Consider the following 18571-nt stretch of genomic DNA (forward strand, 5'->3'; position numbering starts at 1 on the left):
TGTTAAACCGAAGGGAGAAGTGTGTCAAGCCCTGAGGTACCCCAGAATTCAAGGGCTTTCGGTTTGACTTCTACCCTGCCCTGTTAGCACCAGCTGGGACTAGCTATGAATAAAGGAGAACAATTACAATATTGGGCCTCACACAGGGATGAAATCAATGGTGGGATTCAGCCAGTTCACACCACTTCGGGAGAACCTGTTGTTAACTTTCTGAGCAATTTGGCAAACTGGTTGTTGGAAGGAATCATTAGGGCAGAGAACCGGTTGTTAAATTACTTGAATCCCACCACTGGATGAAATCCAACAGGTTCCAACAGGTTCTGGAGAATCGGTAACGGTAATTTTGAGTAGTTCAGAGAACTGGCAAATACCACCTCTGGCTGGCCCCAGAGTGGGGTGGGAATGGAGATTTTGCAATATCCTTCCCCTGCCATGCCCACCAAGCCACGCCCACAGAACCGCTAGGGAAAAAATTTTTTAATTTCACCCCTGGTCTCCCACTGTCAAGCCCTAAAGATGGACTAGAACAGGGGTGCCAAACTCAAGGTCCGCGGGCTGAAACTCCGGCCAGTGAGGTATTTAGATTTGGCCCGCGGGGCTGCCCGGAGCAATGCTTAGATCTAGCCCGTGGTGCCTCTGCCAGAAAAACTGAGCTCGCAAGCTCTGTTTTCAATGGCTGAGGGTTGCAGAAGGCGTCCCTTTTGAAAACGGAGCTCAGGAGTTTTCACTGGCAGAGCGTAAGGACTGGGTTATTCTTGGGCCTTCTGCATTCTCTTCTTGAATTCTGGAACTCCATCTGCCTTCCTTTTTTTTTTTAAAAAAAAAAAATAATTTTTATAACAATTTTCCTTTACACAACTCTAGTACATAATCAACAGACTGTGTCATTTTTATATACTTCGGATCAACATACATTATATACTTTCAATATCTAATCCTCAATAGCCTTATATATATATATTTCCAATTTTTATTTCTATTATCTATCCAGGTATACCACTTTTCCCAAACTGCATAAAATTCCAAATCCTCTTTTTCTTTTAGTTCTAGGGTAGGTTTATCCATTTCGGCACATTCGTATATCTTCTGAATAATCAATCCCTCTGGGGGTGTACTGCATTCCTTCCAGTATTGCACGAACGCAATTCTTGCTGCTGTTAATATGTGTAGGATCAAATATCGTATCTTTCTATCAAATTTTGTTCTAAGTATTCCCAGGAGAAATGTTTCCGGGTTTAGTTCTATTTGACATTTTATTATCTCTTGTAGTCATCCTTGTATCTTAGTCCAATACTTTTTCACTTCAGGGCATAGCCACCAACCATGAAGGAAGGTACCTTGACATTGGTTACATTTCCAACACTTTGGGCTTAGATTCGAATACATTTTAGCCAGTCTTGCTGGAGCTAGGTGCCAACGGTAAAGCATTTTGTACTGATTTTCCTTATAAGCAGAGGATTTTGTTATAATGTAGTTTTTGTTCCAAATTCTTTCCCAATCATCTAAATCTATATTATGTCCTATGTTTTTAGCCCATGCAATCATCGGTTCTTTCACCACTTCCTCTACTCTATCAAATTCTAATAGTTATATAGCTGCCTTCCTATTCTTATTCCACGATCCCTGCAAACCTATGAGGCTGAGCACTCATTTTCTCTCTCCTCTGCTCCAAGAAACTAATTCCTCTGTGATAATATTGCGTTGAACATGCTTTAGCCTCATAATACCCTCCAAAAAAGAAAAAAAAAATCTGTCCATCTGGCAGGAGAAACCTCACCGCGCGAGAGAAGAGAAACATCTTTAGAGAGCAAGCAGATTTGACTGGAGAGCAAAGCCATACACTGGCCCATCCGGCTGAGCGTACAATAAGCTTTTGACTGATCCTGGAAAGCTCTCTAGAGGCTGGGTTGGCTCTCTGTTCTTTGCCACATGTCCAAAATATCTTGCTTTTGTCAGCCAAAAGGTGGCGGTTGTTTGTGTATTATTCTAAGACAAACAGAGTTATCCGGGGAATAAGGGGCGGATTGTCAGCGATCCCCTTCCTTCCATTGAAACAGAGAAGCAGAGGGTTGACCATCTGTTCCAAAAGGCACAGCTATTCCGATCAGGGCCATCAGACCAGTGTTTCCCAACCTTGAGAGTTTGAAGTCCACGCAACCTTCAAGTTCATAAGTTTGAGAAACGTTGCATTAGATCAGGGGTCTCCAACCTTGGCAACTATAAGCCTGGTGGACTTCAACTCCCAGAATTGAAGCAAAGCTGGCTGGGGAATTCTGGGAGTTGAAGTCCACCAGGCTTACAGTGTTCTGACCTAGGCTTCCTCAGCAGCACGAAGCCGAGTCCTCGTCCCGATAAAACTCTTTTTATTTAATTTACAGTGAACTCCTCTCCAGCAAAGTCTTTCAAGATAGTTCACCATTACCGACCTTTATCAGGCTTGGAGAGTGGCCAGGACGATATCTTTCAGACGTCGCAATACGTGGCAAGAATGCAGGAATGAACTAATTGTCTCCTGCAAACTCCACTCCCCTTTCGCTCCTCTTTTATTCCCTCTGGGAGGGGTCATTCATCGTCCACCTGTGGCCTTACTCCCAAGTCGACCCTTGTTCTTTAGCTGTTCCTGCAACTCTGTGCGTGCGCACACTGGGAACAGGCTCCAGCTGTTCGTCTGCCTCACTGATGTCTGACTCCGAAGGCAGCTGATAACTGGCATCTGGCCCTGGCCCCCTCTCTGCCTCCGATGCAGAGCCCTCATCAGAGCCTTCCCAAGACTCCAGGACTGGCCCATGTTCCTCCCCAACCTCCTCACTGACCGAATCTGCTGCCAGTTCCGCTAGCAGGCCACAACATACAGATGCCAAGGTTGGAGACCCCTGCATTAGATGACCATTGTTCTTCCTTCTTGGTACCTAAAGCAAAGGTACCTCGTTTTTCTCCTGCCGACAGCCAGTTTTCGCTGTGGAGGGACAGACCTACGACTACATTTCAAAGGTAGGGTGAGGCCAAGGTTAGAACTACTGGAACGCTCTCTACATGGGGCTCCCCTTGAGGAGCACCTGGAGGCTCCAACTGGCGCAGAGTGCGGCCGCGCGGGTGGTTATGGGAGCAACATGGCGCTCCCATGTGACACCTCTCCTGCGCGAGCTGCACTGGCTCCCGGTGGTCTTCCGGGTGCGCTTCAAGGTTTTGGTTACCACCTTTAGAGGGCTCCATGGCTTAGGACCTGGTTATTTACGGGACCACCTACTACCACAAGCAGCCTCCCACCGACTGGTACGCTCTCATAGAGAGGGGCTCCTCCAGGTGCCATCAGCTAAACAATGTCGACTGGCGGCCCCCAGGGGGAGGGCCTTCTCTGTGGGGGCACCCACTATCTGGAACGAGCTCCCCCCAGAGATACGGAGGATCCCGGATCTGCGCACTTTCCACCGTGCTCTTAAGACTCTCCTATTCCAGCAAGCTGGCCTGGCCTAATCTTCTCCCCTGTTTTAAAATTCTTTTCAATCAAAATTTTAATCTGTTTTAAATTATTGGGATTTTTAATTGTCTTGGGCTAAATTATTTAATCTGGTCTTAATTATGTTCTTAACTTTTGTATTTATGTATTTTATTTTGTGCCTGTTCATGCCCTGAGTCCTTCGGGAGTAGGGCGGTATATAAATCTAATAAAACAAACAAACAAACAAACTTTGATTTCCTTTCATTGAGACTAAATCAAATAAATATAGTAAGTGTATTACAGGTAATCCTTGACTTACAACCACAATTGAGCCCAAAATTTCCATGGCTGAACAACAGTTTGGCCCCAGGTTATGACATTTTTTTGCCATAGTCGTTAAGTGAATAACTATAGTGGTGGTTAGTAACACGGCTGTTAAGTGAACCTGGCTTCCCCCATTGACTTCGCTTGCCAAAAAGGTACAAAAGGTGTTCATGTGACCCTGGGACACTGCAACTGTCATAAATATGAACCAGTTGTGAAGTATCTGAATTTTGATCATGTGACTATTGGGATGCTACAACAGTCATAAGTGTGAAAAGCGGTCATAAGTCACTTTTGTCAATGTTGTTGCAATTTCTAACTGTCACTAATAAGCAGCCGGTATTCAGCCGGTTCGGACCGGTTCGAGATAAACCGGTAGCGGCAATCGCGGGTGGGCCCGCGCCCCACCCTGGTGTAATACCGTCCTATTTAGCTATGTTTTTGAGGCGTGCGCGCGAGCAAAGTGCATGCGCGGAAGGCTAGGCGCACACACGGAAGGCGCACGCTTGTGCAAAGCGAGCGTTCGCGGAGCGAACCAGTGGTGTGAATATGTGAAATCCACTGCTGGTTGTAAGTCAAGAACCCCTCACACATATAAACATAATTCTCATAATGACATTCTCATCATATTAGAAGGAACTAACTGACATCACTGACTATCGGGGGCAAGTCTTTGGCCCCCGCGGAGAGGGCGCGCAATCTGGGAGTCCTCCTGGATATGCAGCTGTCCTTGGAAGAACATCTGATGGCTGTAGCCAGGGGGACCTTCTGTCAGGTTCGGCTGATTCGCCAGTTGCGGCCCTTTCTTGATCGGGATTCCCTGTGCACAGTCACTCATGCCCTCGTCACCTCTCGCCTGGACTACTGCAACGCTCTCTACATGGGGCTCCCCTTGAAGAGCACCCGGAGGCTCCAACTGGTCCAGAATGCGGCCACACGGGTAGTCACGGGAGCCACATGGCGCTCCTATACAACACCTCTCCTGCGTGAGCTGCACTGGCTCCCAGTAGTCTTCCGGGTGCACTTCAAGGTGTTGGTTATCACCTTTAAAGCGCTCCATGGCATAGGATCTAGTTATCTTCGAGACCGCCTGCTGCTACCAACGGCCTCCCACCGACCTGTGCGCTCCCACAGAGAGGGCCTCCTCAGGGTGCCATCAGCCAAACAATGTAGGCTGGTGACCCCCAGGGGGAGGGCCTTCTCTGTGGGGGCACCTTCCCTCTGGAATCAGCTGCCCCCAGAGATAAGGAGAATCCAAGACCTCGGTGCCTTCCACCGTGCCCTTAAAACCTTCTTTTTCCAGCAAGCTGGGTTGGCCTAACATTTTTTTAAATGTTTTTAATTGTTTGTTATTGTTTTTAATCATGGGGCCAAATTTATATATATCTTTTTAGTTGTATTTTAATGTTTGTAGTTTATGCTTTTCCTTGGCTGTTCACCGCCCTGAGTCCTCAGGGAGAAGGGCGGTATACAAATTTAATAAATAAATAAACTTGGAATGGACATCGAATGTTGTTGGTGATACAGACTCCTCGAGCCACAATTTTTTACAGCGACATTCTAAGGCAGGGGTGCCAAACTCCCTTTCACTGAGAGCCGCATCAGGGTTGTGTTTGACCTCAGGGAGCTGGGGTGGGTGTGGCCAGCTGGACGTGACTTGTGTCAGGGGCACCTGTGGAGGCTCGAGTGCTCTCCCAGAGAAAATGGGCTCCCAAGCTCTGTTTTAGGCTGAGACGCCCTCCTGCAACCCTCTGCCAGTGAAAACAGAGCTGACGAGGGACACCCGCGGCCCTTCTGAGCTCCATTTTCGCTGACAGAGGTCAGATCTAAGCACCCTGCAGGCCGGATCTGGCCCCCAGGCATTGAGTTTGACACCCTTATTCTAAGGAATGATGACAAGTGAATGACTGTTCAAAGATGTTCAGGGAGATGCGAAGGTTAACCTGACTAAGGTAAAGGAAGTTGTGTTTTGTTCTTTTTTTTTACCGCAACTCTTCATTACGGTAACCCATTGCTGATTGAACTGGAGAATAAACCTGATTAAAGGATTCCCCACAAACATCATCCAGCAACTAAAATAAAAATAAACCAACAAGTGAAATCCCTGCGTCTAGAAAGCCGTCGGATTAAATTGAATTTTATACCAGACAGGAGGTGGGTTTGGCGACACGAACGCCCCTAATTCAGCTTTACCACCTCTGAGAACTTAAAGACTGGAATGTCCTTGAAATCAAAAGCGATGAGAAACCGCCTGGATAAATGTACTTGAAAGGCCCCCGTCCTGCATGAAAACCTTTCTTCGGCTTAAGGACAAATCCTAAGAAAGAGATTTTGGCACTCCGAAATGCCTCCGCTAACGTAGAACGAGATTGATTTTGGGGAACCCGCCCGCTTCTATTGTGAGAAGTCCCTGACTGTGTTGTTTGACTCACATGTCCCAATTGCAACAGATTAGGATCTCAGCCGTACAGCCTGATCCTACGCCGAGTGCAACAACCTGCTAAGTGCTTGTTAACAGCCACTGCCTTCCAAAGGGCTCCCGACTTAACCACTGCTTCCAGAGGCATTAATTGCACAATTGGACAAACATTTCCAAAAAGCCCCAAATCGGCTTCGGCTAGATAAAGACCTTATCTGGCGCACTGTTTTTCCTCTAACCGCAGAAGACAGACCACTCTTTGGCAGAGTCCGTAAAGAAGTTGAATAACATTTTTTTAAATCTTGCAAGATGTTCCTTCCCCTCTTCTCACATTGTCAAGCATCAGTGTCGGAGAGATAAGTAGAATTTGGGAGGCTTTTGTTGTCTCCTACTCTTTCTCCAAAAGATCCTCCCTCCCTCCCTCTCTCTCTTTAATCTCCCGATGCCAAGCTTTGGCTGGCATCCCTGTGTTTGATTCATTGTATACCGGGGGGGAATCATTCGAATTGCCAACACCACAGGGTTAAGCGGCTCAGATTTCTGGGCTGAGAAATCTGCTTATTATTACAACACACACTGTCGCTTGTTTAGGGAAAAAAAAACCTGCCTTCTGACACTTAGCAGCTACTGGACAAATTCATCTCCACTCATCATTACTGACACCCATTAGCCCAACTCCAAACAAGCGGCTATCGTTCCAAACACACTCGGCGTGGTCCAGCCAGAGGTAAACACCCATTGATTTTGATGGAAACAGGTGCTTAATCCTCAAATACGAAAGAATATATCAACGGGGCTGGAATTCGCTCCACTTTGGAGGAGTGTGTATTTTATCAAGATAGCAACGTGGAGTCCTGCAGCGCCATAGAAGCCGGCAAATCTCGCCCAGTCTTGCCATGCTACTTCAGGTAGTCCTTGACTTATGACCATAAGAGAATAGACTAGAATAATAGAATAGAATAACAGAGTTGGAAGGGATCTTGAAGGTCTTCTAGTCCAACCCCCTGCTTAGGCAGGAAACTCTGCCCCACTTCAGACAAATGGTTATCCAACATCCTCTTTAAAACTTTCAGTGTTGGAGCATTTACAACTTCTGGAGGCAAGTTGTTTCACTCATTAATTGTTCTAACTGTCAGGAAATTTCTCCTTAGTTCTAGCTTGCTTCTCCCCTTGATTAGTTTCCACCCATTGCTTCTTGTCCTGGCCCCAGGTGCTTTGGAGAATAGTTTGACTCCCTCTTCTTTGGGGCAGCCCCTGAGATATTGGAACCCTGCTATCATGTCTCCCCTAATCCTTCTTTTCATTAAACTAGACATACCCAGTTCCTGCAACCGTTCTTCATATGTTTCAGCCTCCAGTCCCCTCATCATCTTTGTTGCTCTTCTCTGCACTCTTTCTAGAGTCTCCACATCTTTTTTACATCATGGAGACCAAAACGGAATGCAATATTCCAACATATCTGTTGGAATCTATCACTGAGACCAACATATCTGTTGCTGAGTGAGACAGTTGTTAAGTGAATTTTGGCACATTTTACGAACGTTTTCTTGTCCCAGTTGTTCAGTGGGTTCCCCATTGAAGGTCACAAAGAGGTGATCACAGGACCTTGTAACACTGCAACCGTCATAAATACATGCCAATTGCTAAGCATCCGATCATGTGACCATGGGGATGCTGCAACAGTCGTAAGAGGGGAAAATGGTCATAAGTCACTTTTTTTCAATGCCGCTGTAACTTCGAACGGTCATTAAATGAACTGTAGCAAGTCGAGGGCTGCCTGTAATAGAGCATTATATGAAAACAAGCTTCCTTCCCTTTTAAGCAGAGAAGAAAAGGGCTTTTGAATTCACAAAAAGGTGATGGGAGCACTGTTAGATTATGCAGCCAAAATGATATTATACAGTGGTGAAATGCAGCTGGTTAAATCCAGTTCGGGCGAACTGATAGCGCCGGAGGCAGGAGGCTCCGCCCACCCGCCCGGACATCATCACGTCCCATTTTTGACGCTCTGCATATGCGCAGAAGGTCCTGTGTATGTGCAGAGATGTCGCGCGCGAGCGATCCTATTTGCGAACCGGTAGCGAAGGTAAGTGGATTTCACCCCTGATATTATGCATCCACAACAGGGAGACAAGCGCAGGCTGCAAGGAAACCACAAAATGGCAGGTGGTCCTTGACTTAGAAACGATCACTTAACGACTGTTCAAAGTTACGACCTACCTCAAAAAGAGGACTTATCACCTGGATCCGAAGTTCTGATGGTCGCCATCCTACATAGTCACATGGCTGTACTTCGGGCGCTCGGCAAGATGGCTGCATTTACGGCCATTTGCAGCATCCTGCAGTCACATGATCGTGGTTTAGGATGGCTTTGGCAAAACAGTAAATGCGGCTGTGTTGCCAAACACCTGAATTGCAATCACATGTCTGTGAGGGGGGAGGGGGTTGACTATCAGAACTTCAGGTATCGATTGTAAGTCCCCATTTTGGGGTCCATCGGAACTGTGAATGGTTGCTAAGTGACTGGAGCACCTGTAATGGATGGTGTAATAGAACCGGTAGAGTGGCAGATCCAAATTCATTCTAGGGAAATTCACGATTAATGCTTATTAATCATAATGATTGCTTGCCGGGTACTAGGTAAATGCCATAGCTGAGAATCAATTTTGCAAATATTTCAACACAGAAAATGATTTTTTCCTGTCATGAGCCAAATATATGCCGTACGCAAGTAACATTGGATGCGCAAATGGAGGGACAGTGGGGGAGAGGGGATGGTTTCGCGCACGCACCGCTTTCACAAATGCAGGTTCACATGCTTGTGTGTGTGAGTGTGCTTGCCCACCACTTCCGTGCCCCGGTTCTGAAGAGGCCGCGGCTCGGCACTGGGCCGCAGCCCAGGGGTTGGGACCCCTGCTCTACACCTTCTTCAATTTCATCGTGCTGCATCAGGAAAACTTTGCTAAGATTCATAAAATCTGGAATTTGCCACACAAAAAAATATGCACATCACCTCCTCCCATCCTTCCCATGGAATTAAATTCTGTGGGATGCAAAGGGATCATACCCCACATTGAAATATTGCCTCATCTCTTGACGCCGATTCCTCATGATTGCCTTATATTCGCCGATCCGTAACTTCTTGCCATCTACTAAGCACGTCCGCTTCGGCCTGGGCTTGTACTTGTAGTCTGGGTACTTCTCCAGGTGCTGCTTGCTGAGGCGAGCCTGCTCCTCGTAGTATGGCTGTTTTTCAAGGTTCGTCATAGCTTTCCAACGAGACCCTATCAAGGAAAGAGGACAAGAAAATCAACCTTCCTTTCAAATAATCTAACAGAATAACAAGAGTTGGAAGGAACCTTGTAAATCATCTAGTCCAACCCCCCGCCCAAGCAGGAGACCCTACACCATTTCTGACAGATGGCAGTCCAGCCTCTTCTTGAAAGCTTCTAGCGATGAAGCTCCCACAACTTCTGAAGGCAACTTCTGTTCCATGGGTTGATTGTTCTCTCTGTCAGAAAATTTCTCTGTCAGGCCTGGAAGCCATCTTTGCATTAGATCTTCAGGCCTGCCACATTTAGTGCTGTGGGAAACTGGAAGGGGGAGTGTATGGAGCAAGGGAGATATATAGTCATAATAATATTCCTTTCTCTGAGAGTCAAGGACACCTTGCCCTGCACCTGGATTGGTGTGACTGGGATACATCTCCAGTTGGGACAGTGCATTGATTGGACCATGTGATGGACATGTGGGTTCTGGGCAGGGACTTGGACTTTTCTATGGGTGGGGAAAACCTGGAAGCTTTCAGATTCGGGTTTTCCCAGATGTGCTTTGGAGCTTTGAGGAACTTCTAGCCTCAGAGTCTTCTTTCGTTGGGGGTGTTACTTGGAACCCTTACATTCTCCTTATTTTCAGGTTGAATCTCTCCTTGTTCAGTTTCCACCTGTTATTCCTTGTCTGGCCTTCAGGTGCTTTGGAAAATAGCTTGACCCGTTCCTCTCTGCGGCAGCCCCTCAAATATTAGAAGACTGCTATCACGTCTCCCCTGGTCCTTCTCTTCACTAGACTAGCCATGCCCAGTTCCTGCAACCGTTCATCGCATGTTTTAGCCTCCAGTCCCCTAATCATCTTTCTTGCTCTTCTCTGCACTCTTTATAGTCAGAGCGGTGAAAATGTATTACCTCAACTCAGATTGCCAATGGGAAAAGTACAAGTAGTCCTCAAATAGTCCTTAGTCTGCAGAGCCTGGATAGCTCTGCAGACTAAGCACTGTAATTTAACACCAGCTGTCTGCAATTAAAGTAAGTTCGAATCTTGCCAGGCTCAAGGTTGACTCAGCCTTCCATCCTTTCTAAGGTAGGTAAATTGAGGACCCAGTTTGTGGGGGCAATAAGCTGACTTTGTATAAAATATACAAAAGTATGAAGGCTATTGCTTAACGCACTGTAAGCCGCCCTGAGTCTCTGGAGAAGGGCGGCATATAAATCAAATTAAAAAAAAAAATTACAACACTTCGTTTAGTTCAAAGTTACCATGAACGAGTGAAGTAAAGTAAAACTAAGGAAAACACTTTTTCTTTTATATGAGCAGATTGGAACAAGGTAGTGCTGTGCTGATATTGAAAGAAAGGGAAAAAAAACATTACAATTGCAGGAATGATATTCATTCGCTGGCCGGTTTCTTTTGCCTAGTGGAACAGGGTGGATGGTTGTTTCTTAAAAAAAGGGAAGAGGGGAAAAAAAAAAAGACTCTTAATGGTCATAAATCTGGGGTGGGAAGCTGAGAGAGGGAAGGGAAAAAATGATCCAGTGGGGATATTACTTAGTCATGCTTTGCAGTTCTCAGTCTCTTTGGGGAAACTGAGAGGAATGGAAGCAAAGATTGGATGGAGATTGTTGCCAGGTTCCTGTCAGGAAAATGTCTCAGGGAGTCTATTTCTATTCATGTAATACTCTAGAGCAGGGGTGTCAAACTCAAGGCCCACAGGCCAGATCCGGCCCTTGGAGTGCTTAAATCTGGCCCACAGAGCTGGCCTGGAAATAGCAAAGGACCGGTCTGCAGTGCCTCTGTTAGCGAAAACAGGGCACGGCCCATGCGGCCCGTTTTCGGCCTGGATGGCCTCCTGCAACACCCTGCCAGCCAAAACAGGATACAGGAGGGCCCACCTGCATGCCCCATTTTAGTTTATTTAGTTTAGTTTATTTGATTTGTATACCGCCCTACTCCCGAAGGACTCAGGGCGGTGAACAGCCAAGCAATAAAATACATAAATACACAAAATTTAAAAACCAGATAAAATCAAATTAAATCATTTTGGCCCAGACAGATTAAAACACCCCAATAATTTAAAAGCAGATTAAAATTTACATATTAAAAGAGGGAGGAGATTAGGCCAAGCCCGCTTGATGGAATAAAAAGGTCTTCACAGCACGGCGGAAGGTGCGCAGATCCGGGATCCTCCGTATCTCTGGGGGGAGCTCATTCCAGATGGTAGGTGCCCCCACAGAGAAGGCTCTCCCCCTAGGGGCTACCAGCCGACACTGTTTGGCTGACGGCACCCGGAGGAGTCCCTTTCTATGAGAGCGTACTGGCCGGTGGGAGGCTATTGGTGGTAGTAGGCGGTCCCGTAGATAACCAGGTCCTAAGCCATGGAGTGCTTTAAAGGTGGTAACCAACAGGGTTTTTTGGCCAACAGGGTGCTGCAGGAGGCTGTCCATTCTGTCTCCCCCCTCCCAGCTGGCCCGTGGATAAATACAATCAGAGGTGGGTTTCAGCAGGTTCTGACCAGTTCTGGAGAACCAGTAGCGGAAATTTTGAGTAGTTCGGAGAACCGGTAGTAAAAATTCTGACTGCCTCCGCCCCCTTCTATTCTCTGCCTCCCGAGTCCCAGCTGATCAGGAGGAAATGGGGATTTTGCAGTAACCTTCCCCTGGATTGGGGAGGGAATGGAGATTTTATAGTATCCTTCCCCTGCCATGCCCACCAAGCCACACCCACCAAGCATGCCACGCCCACCAAGCCACGCTCACAGAACCGGTAGTAAAAATTTTTTGAAACCCACCACTGACTAAAATGCTGATCCGGCCCTCGAAGAAATCCAATTTGACACCTCTGCTCTAGAGAGGCCATTTAATATAGATAGTCCTCGAGTTGCAACCGTTCATTTAATGACCATTCGAAGTTACAACGGCACTGAAAAAAAGTGACTTGTGGCCGTTTTTCGCTGTTGCGATCTTTGAAGCATTCCCATGGTCACTTGATCAAGATTTAGATGCTTGGCAATTGGCTCATATTTATGACGGTTACAATATCCTGGGGTCATGGGATCACCTTTTGCGACCTTCTGACAAACTAAGTCAACAAGGAAGCCTGATTCACTTAACAACCATATTGCTAACTTACCAACTGCAGTGATTCACTTAACAACTGTGGCAAGAAAGGGGATAAAATGAGGCAAAATTCACTTAACGACTGTCTATCTTAGCAATTTAGCCCAACCATTGTCTGGCTTAGAAATTTGGAGCTCAGTCGTGGTTGTAAGTCGAGGACTAGATCACTATTTCTCAAGCTTGGCAACTTTAAGCTGTACAGACTTCAACTCCCAGAATTCCTCAGTCAGTGAGGCATAAATCTTGGTTAGTTTCAATTTGGCTTACACTTTTTTGTGATTCAGAATATTGTGTGAGCCCAGGACACTTGCTTGGTTCGTGATTCAGTGTCTTATGTAAAATACTAATCATAATATGATGACAGTTACAGTATTAGCAGACGGGGTTCCATACCAGAAAAGCTGTACAAAATTTCCATCTATCGACTACTAAAGTACCACATTGCTTGGATCCGTACATATACAACGCCAATGTTTTACAACACCTGGCTAACTTTTTTTTTTTTTTACAGTATTTTATTTGTTAAAAAAAGCAAAAGCAAAAAGGAAGCCTGTTGCACTGCAAAGTGAAATACAGAGATCCTTCTGGGATCCGAAGGGCCTTTTCTAGTAAATAAGAATACACTGAAACCACTGCAAAGTAATTACCGTAAGTGGTTAAATTCTCCTTTCTAAATTTTAGTGCATGAAGAGTTATTAAAATGATATCTTTACAGTAAAAGATCGTTTTTATGGATTTATTGGGGAAGTAGTTTCTGTCCAAGCCAAATTTCCACTAAACCATAATTCACATGGTGTAAAATTTAAAATTTATATTCATTGCATACATTTTGCAGAAAGTCCCTTGATGTATGTAAAATTTAAGTAACGTATGCTGTGCGTGCAATAATTATGGATTAATTTGTTAAACAATAGCGATTCAAATTCGTACATTGTCTGTTGTTGCATTGCACGTCTGCTAAACTGGAGCCTATAAATTAAGGGATTAGTTACTGAGAATCAAATTAAGATTGGGTCACTGAACAGGTTTAACTCGAATGACTCATTTTATTTATGTACTTCGTTTTAAAAAGTAAAATTCTCCTATTTTACCATCTCTAGTTAGTATAAAACAAAGCAGATAAAACAAATCCTACAAAAACGCTGTACAGGTCTTTTTCCTCTGATGGCCACAACTGAGCCCCAAATATCCGTTTGCTAAGGAAGACAGTTATTCTCTCTTCAGCAAAAGACTTTTTTTTACATTCTTCAAATCAAGAATTTTACATGCAAGCACGTATACCGTTTGTGGTGCTTCCTCAGAAAAACACATCATGTCGACTTCAGACACTTGATGTAAGCCGAGAAGAAAAGAAGAAAGAAAAATATCTGTCTTGGAAAAAAAAAAGACCTCGATATTTGTGAGCCTCTCTCAACCTTTCCAGTTATCAACTTTTCCCTGCTGAGTTTAAAAATAAAAATAAAAATCAACAACTGGCTTTTGACAGATCAGAAAAGTCTTCTGTGATAAAGGTAGTCCTTGATTTACAACGGTTCATTTTAGCAACCGTTCAAAGTTATAACGGCATTGAAAAAAGTGACTTGTGATCAGTGATGGGCTGCTGCCGGTTCAGACCAGTTCGGGCGAACCGGTAGTTCCGACCAGCAGTTGGGCCCACCCACCTGCCCTGGCGCTATCACGTCATATATAATTGCTGGTTTTTCAATGCCGCGCACAAACGAGTAAACCATGATCACATTTTCGTTTCCAGGCGAACCAGTTGTTACAGTATGTGATGCCTACTTCTTCTTTTGACCGTTTTTCACATTTATGACCATTTCAGCTTCCTCATGGTCACATGATCAGAATTCAGAACCTTGGCAACTGACTCGTATTTATGATGTTTGCCGTGTCCCGGGGTCATACGATCCACCTTTTGCGACCTTCTGACAAGCAAAGTCAATGGGGAAGCTAAATTCCTTTAACCATCTTGTTACTATATTAACAGCTGCAGTGATTCACTTAAACAACTGTGGCAGGAAAAGTCGTAAAACTGGGCAAATCTCACTTCACAACTGTTTCACTGAGCAACAGAAACATGGGGCTCAATTGTGGTCGTTAAGTCGAGGGTTATCTGGACATGCATCTGATTCCTCTTCCTTCCTTTTTCTTCCTTGCCGAAGAGGCAGGAAATTTCCCTTTCGACACCGAAGTTCAAATAATAACAACAATAAAACAAGAACTCTCGCTTCCAGGTTTGCAAACCTCATCACTCTTTCAACAGGAGGAAGCTGAGGGCTGAGTAGGGCTCTCACCCCTCCTAGAATCTGGAATGAATTTGCACATTATAGTCCACCTACTGTATATTTAATCAGACAAAGATGCCGCTGAAAGTTCCAGTTGCATTCTTTCTCCTCATTTCCCAGCCCAAATCCAGGGTGAAACAGTAAAAGACGATTCCTTATGTTTTTGTTTTTTTTTAAAGTTTCAGCTGAAATGGCTTATTAAAACCAGATTTGGAGGGTATTATAAAATGCTTAGAAGCCCTTTAAAATGTCAACACAGACCCTCCAGAGACGTTTCTATTCAAAATGTCAGTCTGGTTCAAACGCCTATTTTAAGCAGAATGAATTAGCTGCCGACCACTCGGCAGTTGTTATCTAAAACAATCGGTTCAGATCGGGGAAACCTTGAGACCCATTTGTGCTTTCATACAGAGGTGGGATTCAGCCGGTTCGGGCGAACCAGCAGTGGCGACTGCAAGAGACTCCGCCCACCTGCCCTGACTTAATGCGTGAGTACTGCGCATCAGGGGTGGGTTCTACTTACCTTTACTACCGGTTTGCAACAGTATGCATGCGCAGATCACTTCTGGTGATGTCAGGGTCAGTGGGCAGAGCCTCCCGCCGGTTTTACTACTGGTTCTATAGAACCGGTCCGAACCGGGGGTAACCCACCACTGCTGCACATGCGCGGAAGGCCATGCGCACGTGCAGAGGTGGCGTGTGTGAGTGAAGCTAGAGCACGCGGGCGCACATTCACATTTGCAAACCAGTAGGAAAGGTAAGTGACTCCCACCTCTGTTTTTATATATATAACAATTGGGGGAACGGGAGGGAGGGGGCACTCCGTCTGCTCAGACCAATTTCGGAAGACGATTACTTGAGTACGGAAAGTTTAATCAAGAGCACTCTTTAAGCGAGAGTGGACCAAACTGTATGCCTCTTGAATCACAGGCCTAATCTTGTGGCCATAACCAGGTTTTAAATCCTCTTGGCTGGCATATATAAATTTTATCATCCCCAAAACAAATGTACTCTCGCCTTATCTCACTTTCTTCTGACTAATCTAATCAATTCAGGCGCCCTGTTAAAACTCTACGACCCGCCATCGAGCTCGGATGCGGGATTCTGTGAATCTGTTTGGCATGAAATCAATAGCTAACGGTTAATCCTGCTCTTAAAAGCGTTTCTTCAATGACTGGATTTCGCATTCGGTAGGAGATATTGACATAATACTTGGGAGAGAATTTGGGATTATGCATTGGAATGCGAAGATTAGAAGAAAACAAAACTCTTTGAAAATAATTATTCAGGGAGTTTATAAGGTTTATAAAAAGCCAACGGTTCCGAGGAGGAATAGGCTGATCTGCATCTCGGTGCCAATGAATGAATGAGAATTACGAGGCGGTTGTCAAGAGATAGGTTGCATTCTTTACAGAACGCAGAATAACAGAGTTGGAAGGGACCTTGGAGGTCTTCTAGTCCAGCCCCCTGCTCAGGCAGGAAAAAGCCCTATACCGTTTCAGACAAATGGTTGTCCAATCTCTTCTTAAAAACTTCCAGTGATGGAGCATCCACAACTTCTGGAGGCAAGTTGTTCCACTGATTAATTGTTCTAGCTGTCAGGAAATTTCTCCTTAGTTCTTCTTTATTTAAAAACTTGTCATATGCATCTGATTGTGGCACATTATTTGGAGAATGATGAATGTGGCCTTCTTGCAAGGTTTCAGAAGGTCTCCAAAGCCTTCTGAAGCATCGTCAGAAGGATGCCCGCCACTCCTCTGCTTGCAACAGAATACCGTATGCCACCAGACTTGAAATTATGAGCTTAGACAACTTAAAACTACGCTGCCTTCGGTCTGACCTAAGCGTAGTACACAAAATCATCTGCTACAATGTCCTACCTGTCAATGACTACTTCAGCTTCAACCACAACAATACACGAGTGAATAATAGATACAAACTCAAGGTAAACCGCTCCAAACTCGATTGCAGAAAATACGACTTCAGCAACAGAGTGGTCAATGCCTGGAATGCACTACCTGACTCTGTGGTTTCTTCCCCAAACCCCCAAAACTTTAACTTTAAACTATCTACTGTTGACCTCACCCCATTCCTAAGAGGTCTGTAAGGGGCGTGCATAAGTGCACCAGTGTGCCTTCCGCCCCTGTCCTAATGTCCCCTTTATTTGTATTCATTTCATGTATTCAAATCATATTTATATTTATATATATTATCTCATACATGCTTGACAAAATAAAACAAACAAACAATGCTTAACGCATTGTAAGCCGCCCTGAGTCTCCGGAGAAGGGCAGCATATAAATCAAATTAAAAAAAAAAAAACAAACAAACTTTGGAGAAGGGTGCGCACTATTTGGAAAACAAAGCACACTTTTTTGAGAATGGTGTGTAATTCAGGTAGCGCTCAACTTGTGACCCCAATTGAGTCCAAAATTTCTGGTGCTAAGGGAGACAGTTGTTAAGTGAGTTTTGACCCATTTTACGACCTTTTCTTGCCACAGTTGTTAAGTGGACCCCTGCAATTGTTAAGTTTCTCATACGGTTGTTACGTGAATCTGGTTTCCCCATAGACTCAAGAGGTGATCACATGAGCCCAGGACACTGCCACCGTCATCAATACATGCCAGTTGCCAAGTGTCCGAATTTTGATCATGTGATCAAGGGGATAGGGGCAACGGTCGTAAGTGTGAAAAAATGGTCATAAGTCACTTTTTTCAGTGCTTGTTGTAACTTCGAACGGTCAGTGAACAAACTGTTGTAAAATGAGGGCAACCGGTATTTTGGAGAACGGCATGCACTATTGGGAGAATGGCGTGAGTGGCCTTAGGGAAGAAGGTCCGGTTGTGTTCCACCTCGAGATTACATTTGGAAAATTATCCCAGCGGAGATAATGATGATGACGACAACTTTAGCAGAGAACTCTCCACTGTTCTACACAATGAGGAAGCTGAGACAGTAGCACCAGCCCTGCCTGTTCCCTGAGGGCCAGTTTTACAAACATGGTCTCACATCTTGATTATTTGTGATGCAATGTCTCTGAAAGCCAGAAGAGCAGGGTTGGGATTCAGCCGGTTCGGACCAGTTTGGGCAAAAAACAGGCCTCCCGGAAGTCTGGAAACGGGCCTATTTCTGGCCTCCAGAGCCCAGGGAAGGCAGTTTTCACCCTCCCGGAGGCTCGAGGAAAGCCTCCGTAGCTTGGGGAGGGTGAAAACACCACCCACCATGATGCTGGAGGCCGAGTAGGCCATGCCCACCATGGCCTCACCCACCCAGCAACGGGGCAGAGAACTGGTTGCTAAGATTTTTTAATCCCACCCCGCAGAAGAGTCTTCTTGGAGACAACAGGCACACCTCCATTCCACTGTCCATCTCTGAGAGGACAATCCCCACTCCAAGCCCCATCAGACTTTTGTTATACATGCCAGTTTGGTCCTGTTATCCATGATCCAGATCCTGGATGAGAGAGGTCCAATTACAGTTCAACCTGGCATTCAATGGCAGCAGCTAAAGGTCAGGGCTGCTGAGAATCTGATAGCTGGACACAGAGGGAAAGCAACTGGATTCTGGAATGTGGAACTGACCAAAGCCACCTTTCCTGCAAGCAGACGACAGCTAGTCCCTTCTGCCCATCACTGCTGAATCATCATACTGAATTTTGCATTACCCAACACTTCCTCCAAACTGTACTCTATTCTGCTGAAAATTCTACTACAGA

At 45.4% G+C, this 18571-nt stretch overlaps 1 protein-coding gene across 7 annotated transcripts in view; it reads right to left on the reverse strand.

The window, feature by feature from the left end:
- The window catches only part of SOX5 (SRY-box transcription factor 5), a 1038733-nt gene that overhangs the window by 15714 nt on the left and 1004448 nt on the right, over nucleotides 1-18571 (reverse strand). For all 7 annotated transcript variants that reach the window (XM_087873007.1, XM_060688637.2, XM_087873006.1 and 4 more), the window contains one exon: nucleotides 9250-9466. In XM_087873007.1, the coding sequence (XP_087729133.1) occupies nucleotides 9250-9466 (217 nt within the window). The remainder of the gene's footprint in view (nucleotides 1-9249; nucleotides 9467-18571) is intronic.

Source organism: Pantherophis guttatus, chromosome 7 (assembly GCF_059756535.1).
Source record: "Pantherophis guttatus breed Tessera chromosome 7, ASM5975653v1, whole genome shotgun sequence".
Lineage (NCBI taxonomy): Eukaryota > Metazoa > Chordata > Lepidosauria > Squamata > Colubridae > Pantherophis > Pantherophis guttatus.